The sequence below is a fragment of the Pongo pygmaeus genome, chromosome 18 (genome assembly GCF_028885625.2).
Source record: "Pongo pygmaeus isolate AG05252 chromosome 18, NHGRI_mPonPyg2-v2.0_pri, whole genome shotgun sequence".
NCBI lineage: Eukaryota > Metazoa > Chordata > Mammalia > Primates > Hominidae > Pongo > Pongo pygmaeus.
In genome coordinates, this window is record NC_072391.2 from 22,821,632 (window position 1) to 22,848,229 (window position 26,598).

The 26,598-nt window shown below is 42.8% G+C and overlaps 2 protein-coding genes across 16 annotated transcripts in view; one reads left to right on the forward strand and one right to left on the reverse strand.

The window, feature by feature from the left end:
- The window catches only part of REXO5 (RNA exonuclease 5), a 43,112-nt gene extending 42,052 nt beyond the window's left edge, over positions 1 to 1,060 (forward strand). For all 8 annotated transcript variants that reach the window (XM_054453373.2, XM_054453375.2, XM_054453376.2 and 5 more), the window contains one exon: positions 791 to 1,060. In XM_054453373.2, coding sequence (XP_054309348.1) covers positions 791 to 872 — 82 coding nt within the window. In that variant the 3' untranslated portion in view covers positions 873 to 1,060. The remainder of the gene's footprint in view (positions 1 to 790) is intronic.
- A 5,249-nt stretch (positions 1,061 to 6,309) lies between these two features.
- The window catches only part of DCUN1D3 (defective in cullin neddylation 1 domain containing 3), a 47,782-nt gene continuing 27,493 nt past the window's right edge, over positions 6,310 to 26,598 (reverse strand). For 7 of the 8 annotated variants that reach the window (XM_054453404.2, XM_054453401.2, XM_054453407.2 and 4 more), the window contains 2 exons: positions 13,292 to 13,827; positions 6,310 to 11,760 (listed from right to left, as the gene is read on the reverse strand). In XM_054453404.2, the coding sequence (XP_054309379.1) occupies positions 11,277 to 11,760; positions 13,292 to 13,722 (915 nt within the window). In that variant the 5' untranslated portion in view covers positions 13,723 to 13,827 and the 3' untranslated portion in view covers positions 6,310 to 11,276. Of the gene's footprint in view, positions 11,761 to 13,291; positions 13,828 to 20,084; positions 20,199 to 26,598 lie in introns of those variants that run through there. The other variant, XM_063654025.1, reaches the window with a different exon arrangement.

Below are 26,598 nucleotides of genomic sequence, written 5' to 3' on the forward strand. Positions count from 1 at the left end.
GTGGAGACAGATTCTGTGTTTGTCTTTGCTCATTTCTACCTGCTCTGCCTCAGAGAGCTCCTCAACGCTGACCCAGTTCCATGAATATTCATTACAAGGTGGCAGGGAACTAACAAGTATTGAATGGCTCCTAAATTCCAATCACCACGCCAGGTTTTTTACAACAAACATTATTAAATAAGTTAATGTTTTGTAACTTTTTTAAACAGCCCCTGGCACCTAGCAGGTGCTACAAAAGTATGGAATGAACAAAGACTAAGACTCTTTAACAGCAGCTTATAAGGGATCTAATGACAGATTGCTATTATTGATATCCTGGTTCTGTCACTTAACAGTTGTGTGACTTCAGCAAGTCATATAATGTCTATGAGCTTTTTTTATTCTTTAAATGAGGATAACACTTGTACCTACATCAGTGAGCAGTTTTGAGGATTAAATGAGACAAGTGCTTAGAACAATTCTTGGCATGTAGTAAGTGCTCAGTGTATGTTTGCTGTTGTCGATAGTCTTCACCAAATCCCTGTGAGATAGTAATTTAAATATTTCATAGTTTTATAGATATGCGTCACATCTCTTAATTGGTAAAGGTAGGATTTGAATGTAGACCTCTGAGACTCATCAGTGCTTTTTCCATTAAACCATCTTCAGCAGGCAGTTTTCCATAAACCTTCCTGCCCTTGCCCCATGGCACACACACATACTTGGAAAAATATCTCCTCTAACTAGGCATTTGTAACCATTCATTCAACCTTATGGATAAAAACATACCTTTGTTTCTCATTTATTGCAGCACTCATGGTTCACTCTCTGGCCTAGGACTGATGGGAATAAAAGAGGAAGAAGAAAGCGCTGGCCCAGGCCTGTGTTCATGAGTCGGCCTGCCATGTTTCCATGTGCCATTTCTTACCCCTTGTAGGCAATGGCAAAGAATGTGGTCGGGCTGTAGCCTCTCCAACCAGCAGACAGCTTTATGGAAACTTGGTGTAGCAGCTAAAAGAGTTTAGTTTGTTTATATGGCATGTATAAGTTTTCAATAAATGCTTAAAGTTCAAGCATAGTATGGGGGTGTCCACAGATTGTTTCTTTGTGTCATTGAGTTTATGTGCATAGGCGCGGTACAAGGTGCTCATTCCATGTAGCACCCCTATTACGTGGTATATACTGATAAGGAAACCAAGAGGAGTGATTACTCAGAAAACCAGCCAATTATGCAATTTGCCAAAGTTGTAATGTCTGTGAAGCAAATTTCTTTAAACTGTTTTCTTATTGACAACTCTTAAAACATTGAAGGACAATGATAGCTGGAACTGAGAAATCTGGCAAGTCCACCAGGCAGTGGAGTGGAAGATTCTTTTAGTTTTTTTAACCAGCCCTGGAAACCCCTTCCATTCCACCTTCAGGAATCCTCCTTCCCTTCAGAACATGACTGCAGTGCCACCCTTCACCAGTAGGGGCCTCCATCACACCATCTCTCCCTCTAGGAACTGGAAACTTGAAATTCAGTAAAAGCCATTTTAATCAACTCTCAAACTGATAACAATCTGTGTTGGAAAGGACATGGGGCATAGGCACCCAATTCCAAAACTACTAGAGATATTAACTGCCCTCCAGAAAAGATGAATCTGGTATACAGTATGTATCATACCCAAAAACCTCGTAAATTGCTCTGTACACTGAGACCCTGCAATTCTACAGCATTATCCTAGGGTACTAGGATAGTTACACAAAAACATGTAATGAAGGAGATATCAGAGGGTTATTACAATGGAGTTCTAGGTAGCCAGTTCTAAAGTGTGTGTGTGTGAGAGAGTAAATAAAGTCTTCAGTGAAAGAGATCTTCAAGAAGAGGCAGTAGACCTCTGGATCCAGAATGCTTGACTTTGAATCCCAGCTTTTTAAATTATTGTGTGAACTTGAATAAATTACTTAACATTTCTGTGCTTGGGATAATAATGGTATGTATCCCAGAGGATTACAGATGAGTGAGATTATATATTCACAGTACTGTATATTATTTGTTGTATGAAGTCTGGAGGGATACAGAATAGCATGTAGTTTGAGTCCACTTTTGTAGGAGAAAATATACAAAGCTATACATAGGCTTCTGACAAAACCTGCAAGGCTATATGCCAAAACGTTAATAGTATTTATCTATGGCTAGTGGCATTGACAAATCAGGTTTTAACAAATGCTTTTCTGTTGTAGACTCGATTTTTTTTAACATTCAACATACATTGCTTTTATAATTGGAAAATAATTCTTGCCACCTGCTGTCAGGAGAAGAAAAGAAGAAACAGATAATTCTACTTAAAATTAACTCTTAGGGTTGGGCAGTTGGAGCAGTGTTTAATCCTATAAATGTAGCTTCATGAGATCTGGTCCTATATGAAAGTTTAAATGTAGCTTCTGTAAGATCTGGCCCTATATGGAACCAGAACTGAAGAGCTTGACTTGGGATCAGACACTGCAACTTGATTCAAGTCCCTTCATCAGGAGGAAAGTTCCCTAGGTGAATTGCCAACTTCCGCTGCAAGGCCCTGAGAACAACTTGAAACTGACAGTGTTGTTGGGTTCCTTCCTGCCCAGCTGAGCTCCAAAGCTGTGAGAGCTTAGCTGCTGTTTACCTCTTGAGGCTCAAGTCCTGAGAGATAAATTAAGTGCCTGCCTCGGATATGAACAGGCCTGGGTTGGAGCTTCACCTCCCACACACACCTGAGTATTTTGGGGCAAGTCACTTAACCTCATTTGAGGCTATTTCCACAGCTGTATAAAATGAGGAAATAACTACTTTTGATTATTGAGACATTTGTGGAAAATGACACAGTAATGCACTATGTGTGAATTATTTTCCCTCTCTGGGCCTGTTTCCTCACCTTTAAAATAGGGGAAATTAGTACTTCATAAGGTTATGAGGATTAAACTAGGAAAAGTCAAGATTGAGTGCTGAATAAATGACATACTATTTTACTAAGGATCATCTCCCTGTACCAAGAGCACTCCACTTGCTCCCAAGAATAGCCAAGGCCATCTTTTTCTTAGGAGAAAGGGGAGGGGTGGAGGTTTCCCCAGGGATCCAACTCCAGAACTCTGCAGATGGGCCTGCACTACGAGGCCTCTGAGACTTCAGTCTGCACACTCTGTTCTTTCGCCTGATGCTCCACCTTTTGGAAGCCAAAGCTGCCAACTTGGCCTCTTGCAAAACACACATTCCATTCATAAGTGCGTTTGTGCATTTTTCCTCCCACACCCTTCTAGGCAGCCAGCGCAGAGCTGCCAAGGCAGCTGCTGGAGAAGCAGCTTCTTATGGGGGAAAAGCAACTCCAAGGGCTCTTACAGAACTCATGGTTTAGGCTTTGAACACATTGCTCCCATTTTCTGTTCTCCTTGCCCATGGGGGGGTTGTTCATTTCCTTTTACCCCCCTTTTTGTAAATAACCTCTTCCCTATTACAAAGGAAACCTATTAATGAAAATTTGAAAAATACAGAAAAATTTAAATCACAACTGATCCCACCATCAATGGTCAATGACTGCCAATATTTTATAATCGATCAACTTTTTCCATGATGATAGAAATTCTGTTATTCAAAAGCAGAGTTTTAATAACTGTGTAATAATTCTAGCATTGATGTATTTCATAATTTCTAAAACAGTCCCTTTTGTTGACCTTGAAGTTGTTCCCAAATGATGCTGCTGGTGATATCCTTGCACATACATCCTTGGGAGATATTTCTTTTAGGAAAAGTTCCTAAGTGAAATTATTGGGTTAAAGAGTACGAACACATGCTTTTAACTCCAGAAAGGCTTTTACTGTTTACTAGCGTAGATTTGTTTCAAATTTTTGCCAGTTTAAGTTTTTCATTGTATATTTAATGTCTGCTTACTTGAATACCCTTTAGATTGGCATCCTGCTTTTTTTCCCAGAAACTCTTTGGTAAATTATTTTTCCTAAGTGAGTTGTTCATATCCTTTGCCATTTTTCTATTGGGAAGCCAGATCCTTTTCCATACTGAATTTTTAAGAGCGCCTTATGGATTCACTAAATATAGTGTCCATTTACAAACTATTACAAAATTTTAGTTTGCTTTTTAAGGTATATCATTTTATGTTTAGTCTTTTGTGATTTCCTCTATTTGCTTTTATGCTTAGAAAGCCCTGACTGATCTCTGGATCCAATGACAAGTTTATATATTTCTAATGATTTAATGTCTATACGTCATAGCCTTATTTTTCTTGGAATTTATCTTGGCATGTAATAACTCTCCCAAATATTTAGATAATTTTACCCAATTATCTAGCTTTACTTACCCAATAAAGGAGGATGCTCTTTTATCATTTAAGTCCATGTGTATACTAGGGCCAGTATTCATGTTTTCTTCTGTCTTGTCATGTAGTAGTACCACACTATTGTGTAGCTCTATAATGTACTAGCAGTTTTAGCAGCACCACCCCAGATAAGCACAGGGCCCATGGAGAGTCTCCATCAGCATGGATTAGAAAACACTGTAGAGTTAAGATGCTTTGCTGCTGACTGCACTGGTGCTGCTACATTCCACCAGGACTTTTTCAGCACCCGAGTCAAGAGACGGGATAAGGGTCAGAACACTGAACAGAAGAATGTTAAACTCAGGTAGGAGCCTTATGTTTTTAAGACAGGGCATCCTCAGAAGTCAACGTAAAGGAAAGGAAATGGAGAGGTTAGGCAAGCTCCCTAATCTTATCAGGCAGACTAACCCTTTTTGACCTACGTCAAAACTCAGAGCTAGAAGGATGACTTCCAGAGCCAATCCAGCCATGTGCTTCAGCAACTGATTTGAAAGGAGGGAAGCCAGTGTTGCAACTCTTTCATACTCCTCAGACCCTCAGCACTACCTTCAGTGCACCTTTCTTGCTAGAAAGCATTCCACGTGCAGTTAAGCTCATCTGGTAACTAAGTGAAGTTGTTTGTCCATCATCTAATTGAAAATTAGATTTTAGCTGTATATAATCTATACAGCCTGTGACAGCACTTTGAATAGCCCAGGCTCTATACAAGCCCCCAAATCAGTATCCTTCCACTTTATTCCCCAAACCTATTTGTAATGCTGTGGCTGGGCTCCACAACTCAGAAGTGCCAAAGCACAGAAGAAACAAGCCCAAGAGCCAACTGGGGAATGTTTTAGAGGCATACTTTTTAAGTGAGGAAAACATCACCCCTTAGATTTCCTTCCAGCCCCCACCTGGTCCTGTCCTTAGTAATGAGGAAGGAAGAGAAGAAGAGTTCCAGTTCATTGAGGAAATCTCAGAAACCTCTCCCTAATCAGAGAATGTAGACAAGACTTCCAGAGCCTTTGCAACAGAAAAGAAAAAGTACACCTACTCCTACCACACTTACTTATTTTTACAAGATACCAACATGAGGCTGGGAATCTTTGGGGAGGCCATCAGGGCCTCCATGAAAGAAATGTGTAAGATGGCCAGTCAAGCGCTTTCCTGAATGTAAACAATAACTAGACAGAAAATACAATGGAAGGAAGCTAAGGGTCGTAAGTGGTCTAATCATCATACATCTAGAGTGTTAAGAGGCAGATGGGAATCCCAGGGATCACGTTAGTCTGAGCTGCTTCCCCCATCCCCAATTTGGCATAGACAGAAATTAAGCCCCTAAGAGGGGCTGTGACTTGTGAAAGGTCATGTATGACCATGCCAACCCCCCTCTCTTATTCTCTGGTTTCCCTGCATTACTCACCTAGCATTCCTTTGGAGAACCTTAAAAGAGCTTGTAATGTTTGAGCATTTATGTGTCATTGGGACTTTAAAAGACTTTTAAATCCTACAACTCTGATGGAACCAAGAGTCTTTTAATTTTGCAGATGAGTAAAAGGAAACTTAGAGGTTCACTAACTTGCCAAAGGTCACACAGCAGTGGCATTTGACAGTTAAAGCCAGATACAGCTTGTTTTCTTTGCCTTAATCACTGCCGTACTGTTAAATCTAGGGGTCATGCATTTAACACACTGCTCAACTTCACTTTTTATTCCTCATGAGAATTCACATCAGTTGCTAAGGTAAGACTATTTAGGCAGTGGCCCTGTGAAGACTTATTTGCTCTTTGCCTCTAAGCACTGAGACCCCCAAAAGCCACCCTACTAAGCTTGGTATGTGGGAGGTCAACACCCATGTTTGGAGTCTGAGGATCCTGTACTTATCTGGATTGTTTTTCAAAGAATAAAAATTGTTACTCAATATCATGTTGGTAGAAACTCCCAGTGGATAAATTTTGCCCCAGAATAAAGTCACTGTTTTTTTTTTGTAGAAATATCAATAATCAAGTAAACAAATTTATTAAATCCAACAGCAGGTAACCTTCCAAATAAAAAACATTAAAGGAAAAAATGTAGACATCAAAGACAAAAATGTGTGTAACAAGTCAATAAAAATACTCAAGGGGCCATTTGGAGAGTGCAACAGTGCAGAAAATACAAACAAAAGTATTAACTTTTGTCAAGTTTGTACAACCTCAACAAACAGACACACTGGTCACAAACCAAGAGGGATCCACAAAGGTGGAGGGTCACATGAGGAGTGGACTCATCACCTCAGCGGCTTAAGGCAGGGTATATCTGTGGGACCAATTCATCCAAGCCCCATTTGCCTATTGCTTCACATTCCCCCTTTAAAACCTAGTCATATTCATTAGTGCAACAGGTAAGAGCAATTAATCACAGACGGAGCTGGGGACCAGGGTCAGAGGGAAGACACTTCTCCCAGAGCAAATGTATGCATGTCAGGGGGATGAAAAACCCCAGCAGCTGCTGAATGGCTTCCTTTGGCAATATCCAAGATTTGTGTTGAAAGGAGCAGGGAGGTTGGATGGGTGGCGGAAGTAGGTATCTATGAGATAGGCTGGGTTTCCAAGAAGAGAAGAATAGGGAGGACATGATGCCCAGCACCTGAATCAGAAGCAGAACCCAATGGTTATGCAAAGCTATTTGAACAATTTTGGCTTCTGCAACCAGTGCTCAAGAATCTATTTCGTCTTTCGAAAAGGGGGAAAACCCGTGCTGATCCTCACCAACATGCAGTCCCAGTCCAGTTTAAACTGGATATGCAATTACAGCTTACCGTGGGAATAAACTCTGAAGGCAGGTGGATGGGAACCTTCTTTATATGATCAGAAAACACACTGGAATAAGAGGAGGATCAATGTCGCATTTCCTCAATGAGTCCCAATTAACACAATTCAACAACCTTAATAGTCCTTTTAGTCATTTAAACAAGATACTGCTGGAGTCCACCAAGGAAGACCTGTCATTTACCCAGATGTTCAAGTCCCCCAAGGAAGACCTTTGTCAGTTACCAAGATGCTCAAGTCATAGCTAACCAAACATGAGAGACAAGAAAAATAGCAGAGCAGTCAAGTAAAAGGCAACAAAAACCTAGCAGCAGCTTTCTTCTACGCCTTAACCTTATAATTGCATAACTGAGTCTACCTTTTGGGCTTTGCTGCACTGAAGACCTCATTTGGAATCTGGCAAACCAAACACTCTTAAATACATAGGTTGGTGTAAAAGTAATTGTGGTTTTTGCCATACTTAATGGCAATACATTAAGTATGGCAAAAACTTACTTTTGCACCAACCTAACAGATCTGTTTTGGTTTGTAAACTTTTAGACAAGTTCTTATCCCAGTAACTTCCCACCACTGTTTAATACAATTTGGCATAGTATATAGTACATGAGGCCATCAAGTGTACTACTATGGGACTAAATTTTGGCACCAGCCCCTGGAGACCAGTACTGCTTCAAAGACTAATACTGTGTGGCTTAATCCTTTCTCCCTTTCCAAAAAGACTAGTTTGTGCTTTCCTTGGAGAAGTTTAATATTGAAAACACTGCCTTGTACATTTTCAATTGTTATTTTCCTGGGCCCAGGGGTTTGGTTAAAATTTAGATGTTCACCCAGCTCTAGATTCATCTTCCCTTATCAGAAGGGCAGACATGGGTTCCCGGACCCAACTCACACAGGTGGGCAGCACTTCAGCTGCTGAGACAACCAGCTGAAGCATAGCAAAGCCCCTTACAGGAGGTGGGGTTAAGAATGATACATTGAGATTTGGCAAAGATGGAGGAAAGAGCAATTCAATGAAGCAGCATGTCATCTCATACCATCTTTCTAATAAACTGCTAAAGAAACATCACAAAAGCTGACAAAGCCATTTGTCAAAACTGAGTTATTTCTTATTTCCCAACACACTAGTTTGTTGTCGCCCTCAGATGTTGCCGATTTCCAAAGTGGCATCCACATCCTGCCCCTCTCCACATCACCCTGATGTTCTGTTGCTAAGCAAGGAGTGTACTGGCTTATCTGAGGGGCATGCATTCAGCCTCTTACACAGACTCACTGCTCACTCATTAAGTGGCAAACCTATTTCTAGGTTGAAAGGAACAAGGCTTTTCATTTCCCAGAAGTATAACTTCAAACCCTACACACACCTCACCTTGGATCCCTTTGCAGAAAAACTGCATTTCTTGTGGTCACGAAAGAGTCAAGCATTGGCCCAGAGCTACTGCAGAAGCTTGAAATCTTTGCTGAGCATCAAGTACTCAAACTTGGAAGGAACTTGTAAGTCCCTCCCTGACTGCTCCCTTTTCTGGCTTCTCATTTGCAAATGGATCAATATAACCAAAAAATAACTAAATGGCTTTTTTGGTGGGGGATGAGGAGGCTAAATAGTTAATTTAAAAAACAACAAAATCCACCCACTCTAGTACACCTAATGCACGGAATGTCTTCTTAAAGGGTGGGGAAGGAACCTAATTTCTCCAGAGTACTCAGGGTCCTGGGCTGCCTTCCCTCTTTTGTGTATCCCTCTTTTTCTCTGATACACTCTGATCTGGGATGGAAAGGGCCTTACCTGGCCAAGAGCAGCCTGCCTTTTCCCTCAACAACCACTACCCAATCCAGAACCGGGTAAAATGAGTTGCAAACTGGCTTAATGAAAAAGCGGTCTTTTTAAAACCTCAGTCTGGGTACCCAGCTACAACTGATCCCACAGAACCTGCTGGGACCCCTGGAGACTTACTCAAGAGTCTTATTTAGCTAGAACAGAAGCCAGGCATCTGGCCCAAGACCCCCTTCAGCTTTCTAGCAGTACTATACCGTGGATGATCTTAAAGTTTCCCATTTGCCCCTCTGAAGGAGGAACTGTCAGGTTTAGGATTTAAAAAACAAAAACAAAAACAAATTCCAAGTATGTTCCCTATGGTCAATATCAGTTTTAGAAAAATACTGACTGCCAAAACTCTTTAATAATCCTTAAGATGGGAGCCCAGAGCTGTAAGGCTGCTCACAATGGAACTCAAAACATGCAATTCCTGCCCAGGCTGAGAAACATACCTGGGACGCAGTGGGGTATTAGGTTAGGGGAGAAACCTCCAAATGTTTAATAGACAAAGTCTCATTACCTCAAGAGTATAAATATTTTTATAAGTTTTTATTTAAAAGATTCCCTTTTTAATCTGTTCCAAAGTGTTGGAAGCTGAACTATACAAGTTCCTGCCACCCATCCTTCCAGTACAGTTTTCTGAGGACATACTTTTTAAATGGAAAAATAACAGGAGGACCCTCTAACTGAAACCAGGTAGGCCCAGAGTCAGCTCCTCAGGCCCCTGTGGCAGCCTGGCCAAAGCTGGCCTTTATGGAGCAAGCACGTGGAGAAGTCTGGGGAACCGGGCCCTCCCTCTTGTGAGGAAAGGGCTGAGCAAACTCATGTTCTCTTTAGTGAAATGGTCCAAATTCAAATCCAAAAGCCTCCATTATGGCATTCCCTGGCACTCTTCTTATACTTTATACATTGAAGGCAGCTCCCTCTTTTATGGCCAGTATAAGCAGGCAAACAAACAAACGAATATAGATACATATATGTGTATATATATATATTTTATATAGGTAAAATATATACATATTTTATATATGTATATATACATATTTGGGGGTAGGGAAAGGAGAGGAGGGTCATGTAAACCTAAACAGTCATCACATTACCCCAAATGAGCCTGACTTTAACAAAAAGATAATAAATAACTCCTGGGGGTTAAGTGACAACATGGGTGCAGCAAGAAGGGAAAGGGCACAAATTTAACTATTAAATACACTTTGATATTTGTTTGGCAGAGTTCAGGCCAACCCCAGGCTTCTGCCCTTGCCAGACAAGTAAGCTGATGATATTCAAAGAAAAAAAATAAAAATATTAAAAAAAAAAAAAATTCAAGCAGAGCTCCATACCACAGTTTTCCTTCAAGTCAGTTGGCCGGCAGGCAGTTTCCCGACCACCAGGAACAGAAACTTTGGCTCCAAGGCAAATGAAACAAACAAACAAAAAAAAGTATTTCCACTTACAACATGAAAATACAGAAACTTCATCAAAGAAAGAAAACTATCAAAAAAGTCTACTTCCAGCAAAACTGAGGTAGCACTGCTTTCTCCGCATTCAATGCTTAAGTGGTTCTCAGTACAATGTGTTCTTAAAAAATGCTCACTTGACTGACAGGTGCAGCATGTTGATGGAAAAACTCAACATGAAATGCAATAGGTCAAAGAAGGAATGAGCAAGAAGTGAGGGAAATCAGGGTTCTGGATAAATTAGCTTAAAAGGGGGTTGTCACCAGACTACAAATGCTCTTGGCTGGCCTTGGCTCTCCAAGAACTCTAAATCGCCTGGGAATTAATGCAATGTGGTTAACAGTTAACACTGCTATTCAAATCTGTGTAAATCTTTAAAAATAATTATTACAACCTAAATTCAACCATGTAAACAGCACTACACACAGTACAGACCTGCCCTGAAAAACAATATGCAAAACTGAGATCTGGCACTGTATCATTTTGTAATGTTAATTCAACCTAACAGTCCCATCCCCCCTCCCTGCTGTATGCCCTCCCCTACCAAAAAAAAAAAAAAAAAAACAAACAAACAAAAAAACCAAAAAACCTAATTTGTGCAAGAAATGGCAGGCTTATTCTATCTGAAGGCTTCAAAAAAAGATACACAACATGTAACCAGGTTCAAATATTCTGGGAGATCCCCCCTAAAAAGGAAATAACCAAAACAACCAAAACAATGAAGAAAGTGCCTAAAACATGATACAGCATTTTAGAGCCCTTTCAGATACAAGGCAGAGAAAGGTGTAAAGTAGAAAATATCCGGATCTTCAGTAATTTCCAAAATGGTCCAATTCCTCAGTTGGCTGCAGGGCAGCTGGCAGATCCTTGCTGCTGCTCCTGGGACAGAGCCACTAAGTCTGCTCCTCGGGACACAAGCCCTCGGGCCCTGAGCTGAGTGCACCTCTCCCTTCCCCTTCTCTTTTCCTTCGCTCCATTTCCCACTCCACAAAGGTGTCGAAGAGACTTGGCCAGGCCTCATCTTCACTGTAGTTGCTGAGGTCAGGGCCAATCACCTGAGTGAAGTTAAGGAACATGTTCCAAGTGTCCCGGGAGATGCCCTTGATTCCCGAGGGGTTCTCTGTTAGGAAGTTTAGCCATTGGTCCAATACCGGAGGATTGTTCTGGGTAAAGACTAGTTTCCACAGGGCAATGGCTATTTCCCGATGCAGTGACCGCTGCCCTTCTTCAGAGTCCAGGCCAAACTGAAATGTAAACCGGTAGAGATCCTTGAATTTATCCTCTTGTTTGGCTTCTGTTAAGAGGCTAGGGAACCGTGCACAGATTCCGTCAATGCTGTCTGCACTTATTGCTTTGCAGCCATCAAAAAACTCCTTCCTGCAACAGAAAGGAAAAGGACAATTAATAATTATAAACTATACTATTTACAGGCAATATACATAGTGATTAAGAGCAAGGCTTTCAGGCCAGATGGTCTGGATTTGAATTCTAACTCCTCCAACTAATTAGACCTATTTCCTTACTTGTCAAATGGTAAAAATACCACCTTACTTCATAAGGTTTTGGTGAGGACTAAACAAATTACTATTCTGCTTCTAACAGTGCCTGGCACACGGTTGGCAGCTGATAATGGTTCATTTATTCATTCATTCATCTTCCCAAAGCTAAACTCAAGTCTCCTGCTCCCTGCCCTGTTTCCCGCTCTGCAATAGCGATTAAGCTGCCGATTCTTTCTCCTTCCAGAGGAGGAGGCTTCCTGTTTCCCTTCTGATTCTCTATGGGTTGTTTGTTTGGGGTATATTTTTAGTGATTGCCACGGGAGACTTCTGGAGCCAAGGATTCTGAACCTGGGTAATTCTACCACCAGAGATCAAAATTCTATTATTAAAAAACAAAAATTATGTATGTATTTTTAACATCTATACAACCCTTTCAGCTTACGGCATGGTCTCGCATTGATCATCTTCTCAGGGACTGTAGTATCTGCTGAAGAGGTGAGGCCTCTGAGGTCTGGAGGGCAACCTTCCTGGGATGGGGGGCATGCAAACTACAAATTGTATGGCTAGGTTTCAAAGTCAGTTCTTGTTCATAACCCCGTGCTCTATAAACCACATTCTATAGGGACATATGACCAGAACAATATGCACAGCTACTACTTGGTAACTGAGGCCAACTGACCTTATTATACACAGGCCTGGCTGAGGGCAGGCAACATGCTAAGTACTAGAAAGGGCAAGTGGCTTCATGGAGGGAGAGAGGCATATCCCTCCCCAGAGGCACTTACTGTATTGGTACTCACAGTGCCTGGCACATGCTGGGCATACAAAAAATATCGAGTGAGTGAACTGACATGTAAAGGAGTAAAAGAAAAGAAAGGTCCAAGACAGCAGTGGGGCTGAGCAGCAACTTGGCGACCTGGCTCACCCTGGCTTATTCCTCATTTAAGGCAAAGATGAGCAGTGCCCAGTTACTCAGAAGCTGCCACATAATGCTAGGATAGGCCTGAAATTTGACCTACGAATTAGGCAAAGGCATTATTCCGCAAAAAAAAAAAATAATAATAATAGAAAAAGAAAAAAAAAAAAAACATAGGGTACACATTAGAACCAGACATGAATCTATCAAAATCCAAATGCCCGGGACTTCCCTGCTGAGATTCCTATTTAGTAGGTCTGCTGCAGAGCCAGGGAGATATATTTTAAACCCTTAGAGTCCAGAGGGGCTTCTCAGCATCATAACCACAACTTGGCTCAAAACATTCAGGCTTTAGAGAACCTGATCAGAAAAATAAAAACTTACCCAAAACCCTATGAAGCCAACACAGTCCTATCCTAGCTGGGCACCACTGCCCAATGCTGTTCTCTTTCCTCCACTGCTCACCTGGTGACATAAAGTGTTTGTGACTAACCTGGTGAATTTGCACATGGTTGCAGCCTGGAACTTCCAAGCCAAGAGCAGCACTCGAAATTCTGTGGGGTCGACACATAGGTCATTGCAAAAGCGCTCCATGCCTTCCTCCAAAATTGCATCTTCCCGCTCATCCTTGTAGCGCCTGAACAGTTCTTCCAATCTTTGCAAGGAAGACTCCTCGGCATTGGACTTGGACTCCCTCCCAGCATCTCCCGAGGACGTCGGCAGCTGGCAGGCCTCAGTGGCAGCCTCGGCCTTCTTGGTCCCGTTGACGAGGATATCTCCACCGGGCTTGCCACAGGGTGGTACCTGCTCCTCTCGGTGGCCTGCACCCCGCCTGCTGTGTGACTTGTTGCTGGGGTCACGGTCTCCATTCTTGCTGCCCAGGGTCGATGAGGGATTCTTACACTTGGTGACACACTGGCCCATGGTGCTGGTGGGCCGGCCTCTAGAGTGGACCCCTCTGGATCGGATGCCCTCGCTGCTGCTGGCCCATGTACCTCAACATGCCATCAGCCAGAGGAGCCAGCCAACCTGGAAGGAAATTAGAAAGCCATCACCTCTGGGCAGGGGAAATGGGGTATGGACCCTACCTTCTAGGGTGCGCACTGGTTCACCACTCTATTTCCATGAGCCAACAATGAACCATGGGAGGGACCCTGAGTTCATCATCTCCTTCATAGGCCAGCTCTGTAACTTCACCTTGGCGACGCAGTGGCTGGGGCACATATGGAGAACCAATGAGGGAAATTCCTAAAATTCTTAAGGTAACATAGATTTCAAAGAGGCTGATTCATATGTAGAATGCATCAAAGACTGCAGTTTGACAGAAATATTCCAGACGAAATCTGTCTTGCCAACTTGCCATCACATAAGAAAAGTTATTTGGACCTGGGTTAAGCCAGAAGGCACAAAGAAAGGGTTCATCTTCTAATTCCTAATGCCAACATTCTCAGATTTTCTTTTTAAGTAGGATGAGTAGGGAGAAGGGGTGGCCATATTCAGAACAATAGTCTCATAATGCCCTAATGATGAGGTTGTCAAGACTACAAGCAGGGGCCTAAGCCAAGCAGCAAAATGAAATTTGCCTCTGATCTCTCCAGATTCCTTTCTGGGCCTATCTCACACAGTCGGTGAAATGCCCTTGCTTTGCCCTACTCCATCCACCTGTAGAAACCATCCACCAAGCCTGTACTCCAAACCAAGTTTCCCAACTGAGGAGTTTCTTCTTCTCCCCCAGGTCCTCAGCAAGGCTGTACTTAGAATGCAAGCCAAGTTCACAATAAATGTGATTGTCCTATAGGGCCTATAGGCTGAGCCTTCCAAAGAAGCATGTCTCCACTTTAAAAGAAGGACTGGGGCCGGTTGCAGTGGCTCACATCTGTAATCCCAACATTTTGGGAGGCCAAGGTGGGTGGGCAGATAGCTTAAGTGCAGGAGTTTGTGACTAGCCTGGGAAACATAGTAAGACCCTGTCTCTATGAAAAATAGAAAAAAATTAGTTGGGTGTGGTGATGCACACCTGTACTCCCAGCTACAAGGGAGGCTCAGGTGGGAGGATCAATTGAGCCCAGGTCAAGGCTGCAGTGAGCTGGGATAGCACCACTCCACTGCAACCTGGGTGACAAAGACTCTGTGTAAAAAAATTGAAAAAATCACTGGTACAAAAACAGGCACACAGACCAATGGAACAGAATGGAGAGCACAAAAGTAAGGCCACACATCTACAACCATCTGATCTTCAACAAAGCTGACAAAAACAAGCAATGGGGAAAAGACTCCCTATTCAATAAATGGTGCTGGGATAACCAGCTAGCCATATGCAGAAGACTGAGGCTGGACTCCTTCCTTACACCATATACAAAAATCAACTCAAGATAGATTAAAGACTTAAATGTAAAACCCCAAACTATAAAAACCTTAGAAGGCAACCTAGGCAATACCATCCTGGACATAGAACCAGGCAAAGATTTCATAACAAAGACACCAAAAGCAATCAAAATAAAAGCAAAAATTGACAAGTGGGATCTATAATAATTAAACTTAAGAGCTTCTGCACAGCAAAAGAAACTATCAAGAGATTCCTACAGAATGGAAGAAGAAATATGCAAACTATGCATCTGACAAAGGTTTAATATCCAGCATCTATAAGGAACTTAAATTTACAAGAGAAAAACAAACAACCCCATTAAAAAGTGGGCAAAGTACATGAATAGACACTTCTCAAAAGAAGACATACATGTGGCCAACAAGCATATAAAAAAAGCTCAATATCACTGATCATTAGAGAAATGCAAATCAAAACCACAATGAGATACCATCTCACACCAGTAAGAATGGCTATTACTAAAAAGTCAAAAAAATAACAGGAGATGGTTAGGTTGTAGAGAAAAGGGAACACTTATACATGGCTGGTGGGAGTGTAAATTACTTCGACCACTGTGGAAAGCAGTATGGTGATTCCTCAAAGAGCTAAAAGCAGAACTACATTCGAACTAGCAATCCCATTACTGGGTATATACCCAGATGAATAAAAATCATTCTGCCACAAAGACACACACATGCAAATGTTCACTGCAGCACTATTCACAATAGCAAAGACGTGGAATCAACCTAAATGCCCATCAATGGCAGATAGGATAAAGAAAATGCGGTCCATATACACCATGGAACGCTATGCAGCCATAAAAAAGAACGAGATCATGTCTTTTGTGGGAACACACATGGAGCTGGAGGCTATGATCCTCAGCAAACTAACACAGGGACAGAAAACCAAATACCACATGTTCTCACTTATAAAGTGGGAGCTCAATGATGAGAACTTATGAATGCAAAGAAGGAAGCAACAGAAACTGCGGTCTACTTGAGGGTAGAGGGTGGAGGGTGGCAGGCGGGAGAGGAGCAGAAAAGATAATTACTGGGCTCTGGACTTAACACCTGGGTGATGAAATAACATGTACAACAAACCCCCATGACACATTTACCTGTGTAACAAACCTTGACATGTACCCCCAAACCTAAAATAAAAGCTAAAAAGCTACCAAAAATGAATAAATAAAAATGCTCAGAATATTCAGAAAAAAAGAAAAAACTGAAAAAATTGGGAAAAAAATAGAAAAAAAAAGAAGGACGGATTTACCCAAATACAATCTCTAAATGGTAAGATAATTGCTAGATGAAAAAGAAAAGTTTGCACTGATACATAACAAATTCATCATGGTGGTTTACGAATTATTTATGTAATTTAAAAGTGTTTTTTTAAACAAATTGCTAGATATTTCTGAGCCAGAAGCAAGGTGATTTCTCTAAGATGACTCTGGCTACTCAGGACTCTTATTCCTACCTTCAACTGGTTTGCTGGAAAATCCACGTACAATTTAGTATTTATAAAACTTTGCCAACTGCTATTATAATGGCAGCCACTGAAATTATGTTGTTAATGAAGTGTGGACCAGGAGCCAGAAGTGCAGCAGGAAACAGACACTAAACAGAAGTCAACGTCAGTCACCCAGGCCTCCCCAGGTCTACGGTGCTTTCATAGACCTCTATGATCCAAACTGAAAGATCTTAGAAAACCGGCAGTGGGGCAGAAGGATGTTTTTTATGAAAGGCTGGAGCTTTAAACTTTGCCTAAAATACTTGGCTTCCTCCAAATAGTGCCTGGATAAATTGGGAGTCATCTTCAAGAGGAATTCTCTCTGAGGATAAGCTCTAAGTATACAGTAAGTTTAAAATGAACAGCACAATCATTCCTGTAGTTATTAGAGATTAGTCATATCAAGGCCTGTCCCCTTCTCCACCCGCAAAGAGAACAATGACAAAAATACATGTCCAAACATGCCCTCAAAGACTTGTAGTTTTACTTAGGCTTCAAAAATACACTGAAGCTCTTATAAGGGCTTTTGGTATGGAAAATAACCATCCTGAGTAAGTTTTTAAAAAGACTTTTTATGCTTTAAGACTACAGCTAGTAAGCCATAAGTACAACTCATTACAATTTCAAATGGCAAGGGGTTAATTCTTGGAAGACCATGGTACAAGGGAAGCAACTGTGTGAGCTGAATTATCTCAAAACAAGGACTGTACCATGTGGAGGGCCTGGTTTCCAGATTTGTGTTTCTAAAGACTAGAATGCTGAAAGAAACAAAAGGCCCAAACTTACACAAACCCCACATGCTCACAGACTGGCAACTCTAATTCCCAGGCACGCTGACTCACCAGGCTTTGCTGCTCAGCTCCTGCTGCTGAGTGAGGCATGGGCACCCAGCGAGATAAGAGGATTTCCTGGCCTCTATCTGACCCACCTACCCCGGGCCACTCACCCCGCCCCCACTGGACAGATGCTTCAGCCTAGCAGCTTCCTCCAAATCCTGGCACCAAGGCCTTCAGGTGGGGACAGAACAGATGGGACTCCCAAAGAGGCCCTAATCCCATTGAGCCAACCGGCCCTCTATGTAAGAGCATCTTTTGACCACCTGACACAGCAGAACCAGCTGAAACCTGAAAGCTTTTAACATGCCCAGCAGATTAAAAAAAGGGGAAGAAAATAAGTTTCAACAGACGATCAATCAGCAAATGCCAGAAGGTTGGATCCTTCTTCCATTCTGGTCTCTTTCTTTGAAATGCCCCCATTCCATTGAGTGTTGAGGCAAGTGGTGGTCTAAAGCCAGAAAAAAATATCTCCAGATCTGGTGAGTATGGTCCCCCGATTACTCTGATTACTGCCCAGTTGTCTACCTTCTTCTGTGTCTACCTCCTTCTCTGGGAAAATACTTTTGCTCTCCCAGAGCTTTCCCCAGGCTCAATCACAGTGCCCAGCCCTGTGGCCCAGGCTGGCAACACTTCAAGTGTTTTAAAGTTGAAGGTCTCCCCTAGACTCACTAGCTGATGGCTAACAGCTAATAATAGCAGTCATCAATTATTGAGCACTTGATACGGTGCCAGGCACTATGCTAAGCACTTTTAGGGACATGAACTCACATATACTCATCACAGCCTCATTTAAAAACAAGGAAACTGAGGCTGAGGAAAGTAAATTACCCATGATCACACATCTGGCTCAAGATACCATGACATTTACCCCTAGGCTAGATTGCTGAGCCCACCCCCAGCAAAGCACCTAGAGAGAACACATGACGGACCGGCCCCAAGTTCAGGAGTGACACCACAGCAACCCCAGAGCAGTAAATCTCACCATCAGCCACTGGAGAGAGAACACATGGTCTGTGCTCAGTGCTCAAGAAGGATCTCCTACTCACTGCCCTCTCCCCAGGCCAGCCCTGCTGCCACGATCCAGGCAGGCACCATGCACCCAGGCTCAGCCCCACCAGACGTGGAAATGAGAATTAGTCCAGATGCCCTAAACATGTGATAGTTTTTGTCCACCAGCACAGTTAAAAGCTCCAGCTCTGAAAAGGACGCCCAACTGCGCCACTGGCTAATTGTTTGACCCTAATGGAAGCCTGAATTTCCTCAATCTGCAAAATGGTATCTGCCTGATAGAGCTCTTGAGAGATTCAGTGAGGAAATGCAGATTAAAGGTACATGGCTTCAGAGAAAACACTTGATATGACAGCTGTTACTGTATCAGTAGTAGTAGTAGCTCAATAGTATCTGGTTAGCCTGTTGGAAGCCCCAGCTTACCCCATCTGAACAATGGGCTCCAGGTCTCAGATTCCACAGGCCCAGCTGGCCAGAACCTCCTATCCCTGCACTGAGTCACTGGCCCAGGGCTTGTTCCAAAACCGATTATCTTGCCACAGCACTGATCCTACTCAAATACACCACTACCCAGTAATGCTTGGAGGATCAGACTCTCCACAACACAGGATTTCCTTTTGATTGATCCTGAATAAAATCAAGCTGAGTATCTGCTGTGCCCAACGGACACTGAATTGCTGGTTATGCCCAGTCCCTAACCTGGAGCAGGCTTTCAGCCAGTTCCAAACTCCTTCCCTTCTCCACTTAGTCCCAACTCTGTAGATCTGCAAAAGAAAGGATGTCTAGCTTTCCACTCAGTTACTAATTTAATGGAACTGCCTTCCCAGTTGGTCCTCCTCCCCATCACTGCCACCTCTGAAGTGGACAGCCTCAGCACAATCTGGACATCCCGGCACCAAATTTTCAACAGCAACAGAGCATTATTAGTCCTGAATATCATTTTGTATTTGTTAACACATTAAGAAAGCTATATATAAATGTAGCTCTGTGAAGCAATTACCCCCATTTTACAGGAAACTAAACGGAGACACACTGAGGTCAAGGAGTCTATCTAGGAATGCAGGAAACAGAAGTGCAGTGATGATGAGCTCAGACAAACCAAGACAAACCATTGCCATTGCCATGGCAATCTCACCAAATAACGGGAACTGTCCGCATGCAACTTTAAAACGGGGCAGCTGTACCTCAAAGCACTATTGGGTAGAATAAATGAGATAACGCAGGTAAATGCTCTGCTCAATACCTGACTCACAGAAAGCATTTGGTTGGTGTTAGCCTCTATAATAGTTATAATTATTGTCACAACGTTGATGACAGAATCATCTCCCTTCTCCTAGAACGGTGCTCTTTTCAGGAGCCAGCCCGGCTCTCCCATGGCGATTCAGGTCTGCTCACAATAAGTGACCCTTCTCCTGCATTAGCAAGGGACACAAATGGGTTGAATGGAGCCAGAGACAAGGAGGGATGTGGAGAAAGAAAAGACAGAAGAAAGAAGGAAAAAAAAAACCCACAAACTGGGGAAACCAACTTCTAGGCTTTTTTCTTTTCTACTTATAGCTTTGAGTGTTTACCTGAAAGACCAAAGACAGCAGCTCTGCTCAGCTTCTGCTGGACCAAGATCAGCCTCCAGCTTCTCTCCCTCAGTCTCAGCCCAGCTGCTCTGCCTCTCCCTCCCTCCTCTGCACATCAGCCTCCAGACTCTTTCCTCCCCTGTGCCAGCGCTGGCCGCTGTTCCTGGGGATGGGCTTGGCTGGCTGCCTGGTCCTAGGCCTGGAGCGGCCACTGCTGGGCCCAAACGGCAATCCCAGAGGCTGCAGTCCCTGGGTTGCTCTAGCTCCAAAGAGGGATCAGGAAGTTGTTCCCATCTCCTAGGCAGATCATGAAATGCCAACCAGGCAAGTCCCTGTCTTCTAGGGGCTTACTGTCAACTGTGTCTTACAGAACAGAACCACCACAGAGGACAAACCCACACTGAGCAGACAGGAGAAGGAGAGAGAAGTGTGAACTACTATTACGGAAAGAAAGGTAGAGAGGGACTGGGGACATGAAATCAGTATCTGTGGAGCCTGGGGCTACATGCTTCGTATTCATCATCACCTTCAAGCCTCCCAACAACCTCAAGAAAAGAGTTGTTGCAGCTTTCATAGATTAGGAAACAGGTCTCTTAACTACTAAGCAGTAAGGCTGGAAAATAAAACCAGTCTGCCAGACTTTCCATGGGGAAGTTTCAGAGAGAAGGCAGGTCTTATTCTGGTCCTTAAATGTCTATAAGCATGAAATGGAAGGGAGGAGGGAGAGGGTTGATGTGGTTGGCTCATGTTATTAATGTATATTAATAACAATATGTAAAAATAATTACATATATTTATTGGCATGAATTATCACATTTAATCCACGACTCTATAAGGAAAACAATATAATCTTCATTTTACAGAGGGAGGAAGTGAATAGAGCTTGAGGGAGGTGGCCTGAGGTCACACAGCCAATCTATGGAGGAGAAGGATTCAAATCCAGGCAGTCTGACTCTAAACTCGCCACTTTCCATCACTGTTATCACTACTGTTCTCTGCTATGATGTGTGCCAGGATATTCCCCTACCCCTAAGGAGGTCCTGGTGCCCCAAGAAGAAAATGTCCAACAACCTATCAATGCCTAAGTATATTCCTGAGGAACCAAGTCAATATGAACAGAATACACCCCCAGGAAGCCTTTGGTTCTGGTGTGAAATCCTCCCGAGCAATGTGCACTCTTGAGCAAGCCACTTAACCTCTCTGAGTTTCTGTGACACTGACATTAAAGTGAGGGATCTGGGTTAGTTTTTCCAAGATCTAATATTCTGGGACTACTTTACCTTTTTTGGCATTCAGTGAGGCCAAAGTTCTAAATGTGCAACCCTCCTGAGGACAGGCACTTTGCCTCCTTGGTGAACAGATCTCACACTTCTCCTTGCCCAAGACTATCAGAGTCAAAGAAAAAGCAGAAGTCCAAAAGCAGAGGGAAAGCAGGGCTACTCCAATCTGAACAACGAGGGATAGGAAACACCGGTTTTGCAGCCTTCCCTCTCCTTAATCATCTTAGTTTGATCTCTGGAGGGTCAGTAACAGGCCCAGACGTGGAAAACAGACCCAAGTAAACTGATGGCTGCAGCTCGCTGGGTCAGGAAGCCCACTCAGAGGAATGAGTGTTGGCTACTAATGGACAGCCTGTCACCCAAGAACAGACTTGTGAAATGAGGAGCTAAAAAACAGGAGGCAAATGCTGGCACCAAAAGTCAGTGTAAGCAAGGCACTTGAGATCTGCTGAGGCTTCCTTGACAGAAGGGACCAATCCATTCCACTCCTCCATTCTGTTTCCATCTAGAATCTATTCAGCAGCAAGAAACCACTGCCAGATGCTGGTGCTCCTACATATTAGCAACATAAAAAGCCCATCTTTTCAACTTTCATCTAAATAGTTTGTAGAGCTAGCTGGGTGCAGCTTTTTATTTCTTCCTACATATGCCAGATACCCAAAGGCCAGAGAACATGAGTACATGAATTCCTCAGACAGCTTTTCTACAGCTGCCAGGGGCTGAGGCGGCTGTACTGGCACAGCCATCCTCCGTAGAGTCTCAAGGCAAGACCACAGGAGCCCCTTGATCCCACCTGGCAGCCTGACTCTGAATGACCTGAGAAAAAGATGGAATATGGCTGGTGTCCATTTGTAAACTACTTCCTAGAAAGTAAATGTGCAAAAATAACAAGGAAAGATTGAGAGAACATTTTAAATGCAGAGTTGCTGCTGCCACTTCCAACTTAAGACTTCAAAGATCACCTTTGGAGATTAGGTCTTACCCAGAGTTACTTGGGAGGGAAAGCCGATCCCTCTGCCAAAGCAAATGAGACCCGTCTGCTTCTATTTTCCAGCTTTTAAAAGACTTTTTGTCCTAAAATGTACTGCAGCAACAAGCTAAGACAGCAGTTCCAGTTAGGGTTGGGGAGGAACCCATGACTTTTTACATCAACCAATCTCAAAAGTGCGAAAGAAAAGAGGGAGGAAGGAAGGGAGAAAGGGGGTAGGGAGGACAGAGAAAACTTTTAAAAAAGAAAACTGGCTATATTTCTATAAAAATCATCTTAGGTCACATGACTAAGACCAGCCAGTTTAGCATAAAGTCATTGCTTTTCTAAAGTGTTCTCAATGTTCCTCACATTGCACCCTTTGAATACACTACTAAGAATATACGTCCAGGTGAGGCCTCAGGACTGAAGCCAGTGTGGGCTGGCTAGAACAAATGCCTACTTGCCAAATACAGACAAGCCAACACACACACATACTATAAAGTTTCCAAATACCAAATAATGAACCATTTTTTTGGTATCTGGGCTTCCAAACTGAGCTACATGTTTAATCCCACATAACTCAAAATAACCAAAAAAGGGCCATATCATTTCACTGACCCATAATTGAAATATTTTTTGCTGTCACTATTGATCTGGGCATTTCTAACTACCCACTTATGTGCAAGGGGGGCATCATAAACGGGCACCAAATTTCTAGGTCATTCTTTGTTTTCACACCAGCTTTTCCAGTGACTTTCCCTGTTTAAAACCAGAAGGCCATCCTGGATTTGTGCTGCACCTTACTCTAATAAAAACGGCATGCCTGCTGCACTCTTCATCTCCGTTATAAGCTTGCAGCTTGTTTTATTCCTTAGGATGGAGCCTCAGTAGAACCCACTGAAAGTAAACCACTGATTAGCACTAATACCCTCCTTCCAGTCAGCATATGGTTATCAGCCACCCTGGAGGTTTACCTGATTGTAGCTGATTAGTCCTCAAAACACCCAATTACCACATCAACTGCTCATTTTTCAATCACCTTCTGAGGAACTTGGGAGTCAGCAACTGACTGAAAATTAGTGAACTGGAGATAAGGTTAGATTTTTGCATCTAAGTAAAGGCAAGAAAGGAAATTATGAAATGAGTCCAAAGACGAAGAAGGAACACAATATACAGATGATAAATGACTGCATCCAAATGTCTTAAAGGGCACCTGGATGACCACAAATGTAGATATGTGGTTTCGGGAGCCAAAGGCCTCTAAGTAGGCCTCAGGTTCACCACGTGGTAGCCAATCAATCTCTTAATGTTTGCTAATTCTTAAAAAAAAAAAATCTAAATCCATTAAGACCACATTTATCAGCTTTTTCCCCACCACGGAGGTTGACTGCTAATGCATAGCAGACAGGAAGAGGAAGAGGGACAGAAAAGACCCATACAATAAAAGAATTCCTGCTTTCAACCACATCAGTAACCTGGTCAGAAAAGTGAGGTCACTAGGCTCTTTCCTGCTGGCAAATTCAAAAGTATTACATAATTATTTTATGAAGTTTAGAAAGTACAGAGAGGCATAAAGAAAAAAAAAAAGCCAATCACTAATTTTACCACCTATGGTTAATATTTTGGAGTATATCCTTTCAGTCTTGCTTCACTTCGAATCACATCAAAAAGGCTAACCAGGCTAGGCGCGGTGGCTCACGAGGTCAGGAGTTCAAGACCAGCCTGGCCAACATGGTGAAACCCCATCTCTACTAAAAATACAAAAATTAGCTGGGCGTGGTGACACATGCCTGTAATCCCAAGCTACTTGGGAACCTGAGGTGGGAGAACTGCTTGAAGTGGGACCCGGGAGGCAGAGGTAGCAGTGAGGGAGATTGTGCCATTGCACTCCAGCCTGGGCTACGGAGCGAGACTCTGTCTCAAAAAAAAAAAAAAAAAAAAAAAAAAAAACCAACAACTAACCAATCCAATGATCCAATGATTCTGGCTCCAGGGATTCTAAGAAAGTGTTTTTAAACGATGGGGGAATGGGGAGAAAAGCAGCTTAATCCTAAAGACATCTTTCACTTATATCTAAATTTCCTCAATTTATTCTTTCAAAAGAAGATCAACTTCCCCCTCACACTCCCTCCAATGAAAAGAAGAGGACAAAGATGATGACCATCTTAAGGTCTAATGAGTAACAGTCCCATTATCAAAGGTTTAACATCAGGGGTAGAAGGGTCTGGTCCCTGGATTGAGTGACTCACATTCCCAGGGAGCAAGAGGCTCATTCAAAAGAGAAATGCGGAATGCCTGGAAATGGTCAATGGGCTGGATTTAGTGTGAAGACTAACATGGGCTGTCAAGCCGCAGGCTGGGTCAAAGGACAGATTTGTAGCAGACGTGTCTGCCTTCCCAGCATCCAGGCTCTTCATCAGATGATCACCCAGTTTTCACCAGCAGATCGTTTCCCTTGCTCTCGGCCATACAGCTGGGTGGGGTTCATAAAGAACTATGGGACTCAGGCCCACCAAGGCCTCCCATGCCCCTGGCTTTAATGACTGGATCCAGGATATGCCCATGACAAGCCAGCCAGAGAGAATGTGACCACTGAAAATACAGGAGGCTGGAGATGCTACAGAAAGAGCCACCCGAGAAAGAAAGAATGCCTATTCAAGGGCCACTGTGAGGATTAAATGGTCCCTGTTTATCACATGGGGCTCAGCTTCAATGCACATAGAACCCAAAAATGAAATCACCAAGTGGAAAGCAGTATGAACAGACAAAGGGAAACTGAATTTTGAAGGCATTATTTACACCCTGAATCCAACTGTTCCTAGAGTCAAGATCAAAGCCTGAATTTCACAGGTGTGAGCCAACTCTCCTTTGCATGAGTCAGATATCAGGTTTTCTATCACAACTGAAAGAGTCCTTACCAAGACACAGCTATGTCACTCAGATCTCTTCTATTCAGACAGCAGAGAGAAGATCTAATAGCTAGATGTTCTGATTCATGGCTCAGAACCAACTGACTAGGCCACAATTTCTAGTCGAATATATCATAGGACCCTTAGCTGAACAACAGGACCAATGATCCAAGTTCATGAAAGCTGTCAAATTCCATTATAACTACGTGGACCAGTAGGATGCTATTTAAAAGATGGTATGACTAAGTGGCTAAAAGAATCTTTCCAATTGCAATTTTTACACCATTCGACCTCCTTCAAGTAGATATGCCACAGAGTACTTTAGGAGCTTTATTCTATTGTGTACATATTTGCTGTCATCTTCTTGTTCCCAAGGAGGAACCCCATCCCAGCATTCAGACACCATGTGAAAGGCTATAAAGCAAAAGCTCTCAGAAGTCTTTCTCTGTACAATAACATGATCAACCTTCCAGCTGAAACAGGTATTTGATCTAAACCATATCCCGTGAAACTGAAAGCCCAAATCTAACCTGAACTTGGCTACCCTCTTGGTTTCAATTCCTATCACTGAGACAATTTCTCTTTGATTTTACATGCTGAAGAGCCTATTAAGAAAGTGTTTAAGTTTTGAAGACTGACAGGAAATGCTCATGTTTGCACATCTTTATTTGAATACGTTCTCTGCAGGTTGAAACTTGAGGCCCCAAGGTTTAGGCTTTGATTTTTTTTTTTTTAAAGTTACTTATTTTCACAAATGCTCATGTGGCATGAGGCCCCAGCGTACATTAACATGTGCGAAGATAAGCAGGTAATTAAAAATAGAGCTCTCTACCTGTTGGAAGGCACTGTGGCACTGCAAGCTTTGCAAAGTAAGACATCTGATGATTCCTGCTCAGTTCCTGCCCACTTCCCACCCACATGACCGGCCAAAATTGCTGCCACCTAACGGCCATCACAACGCTGTCCATGAAAACCCTGCCCCAGCAGCTATGCCCTACTTTAAGAAACAGCAACATAAAAAAATTAGAAAATAAACCAGCAGCACCATAAGTTCTTTCAGTCATCAATAAGTCTGAAGACTCAAAGACAACTATGGCCCCAGAATCAACTGCGTGCGCTCATGCACACGCGCGTACACACACACACACACACACACACAAATGTTGCATCCAGCAATAGGGGGTCCATGAAATTACATGCAACTTTTCTGAATTGCGTTCAGTGTCTTGACTGTTCTGCAACGAACGTTCAATTCTCTCACTCAAAAACCAGTTGCACAGATATTGCAGCTCCTTCAGCTGCTCCAGTATAGTCATGTGCCTTCCAGGAGGGAAAGTACATGCACTGGATACAAA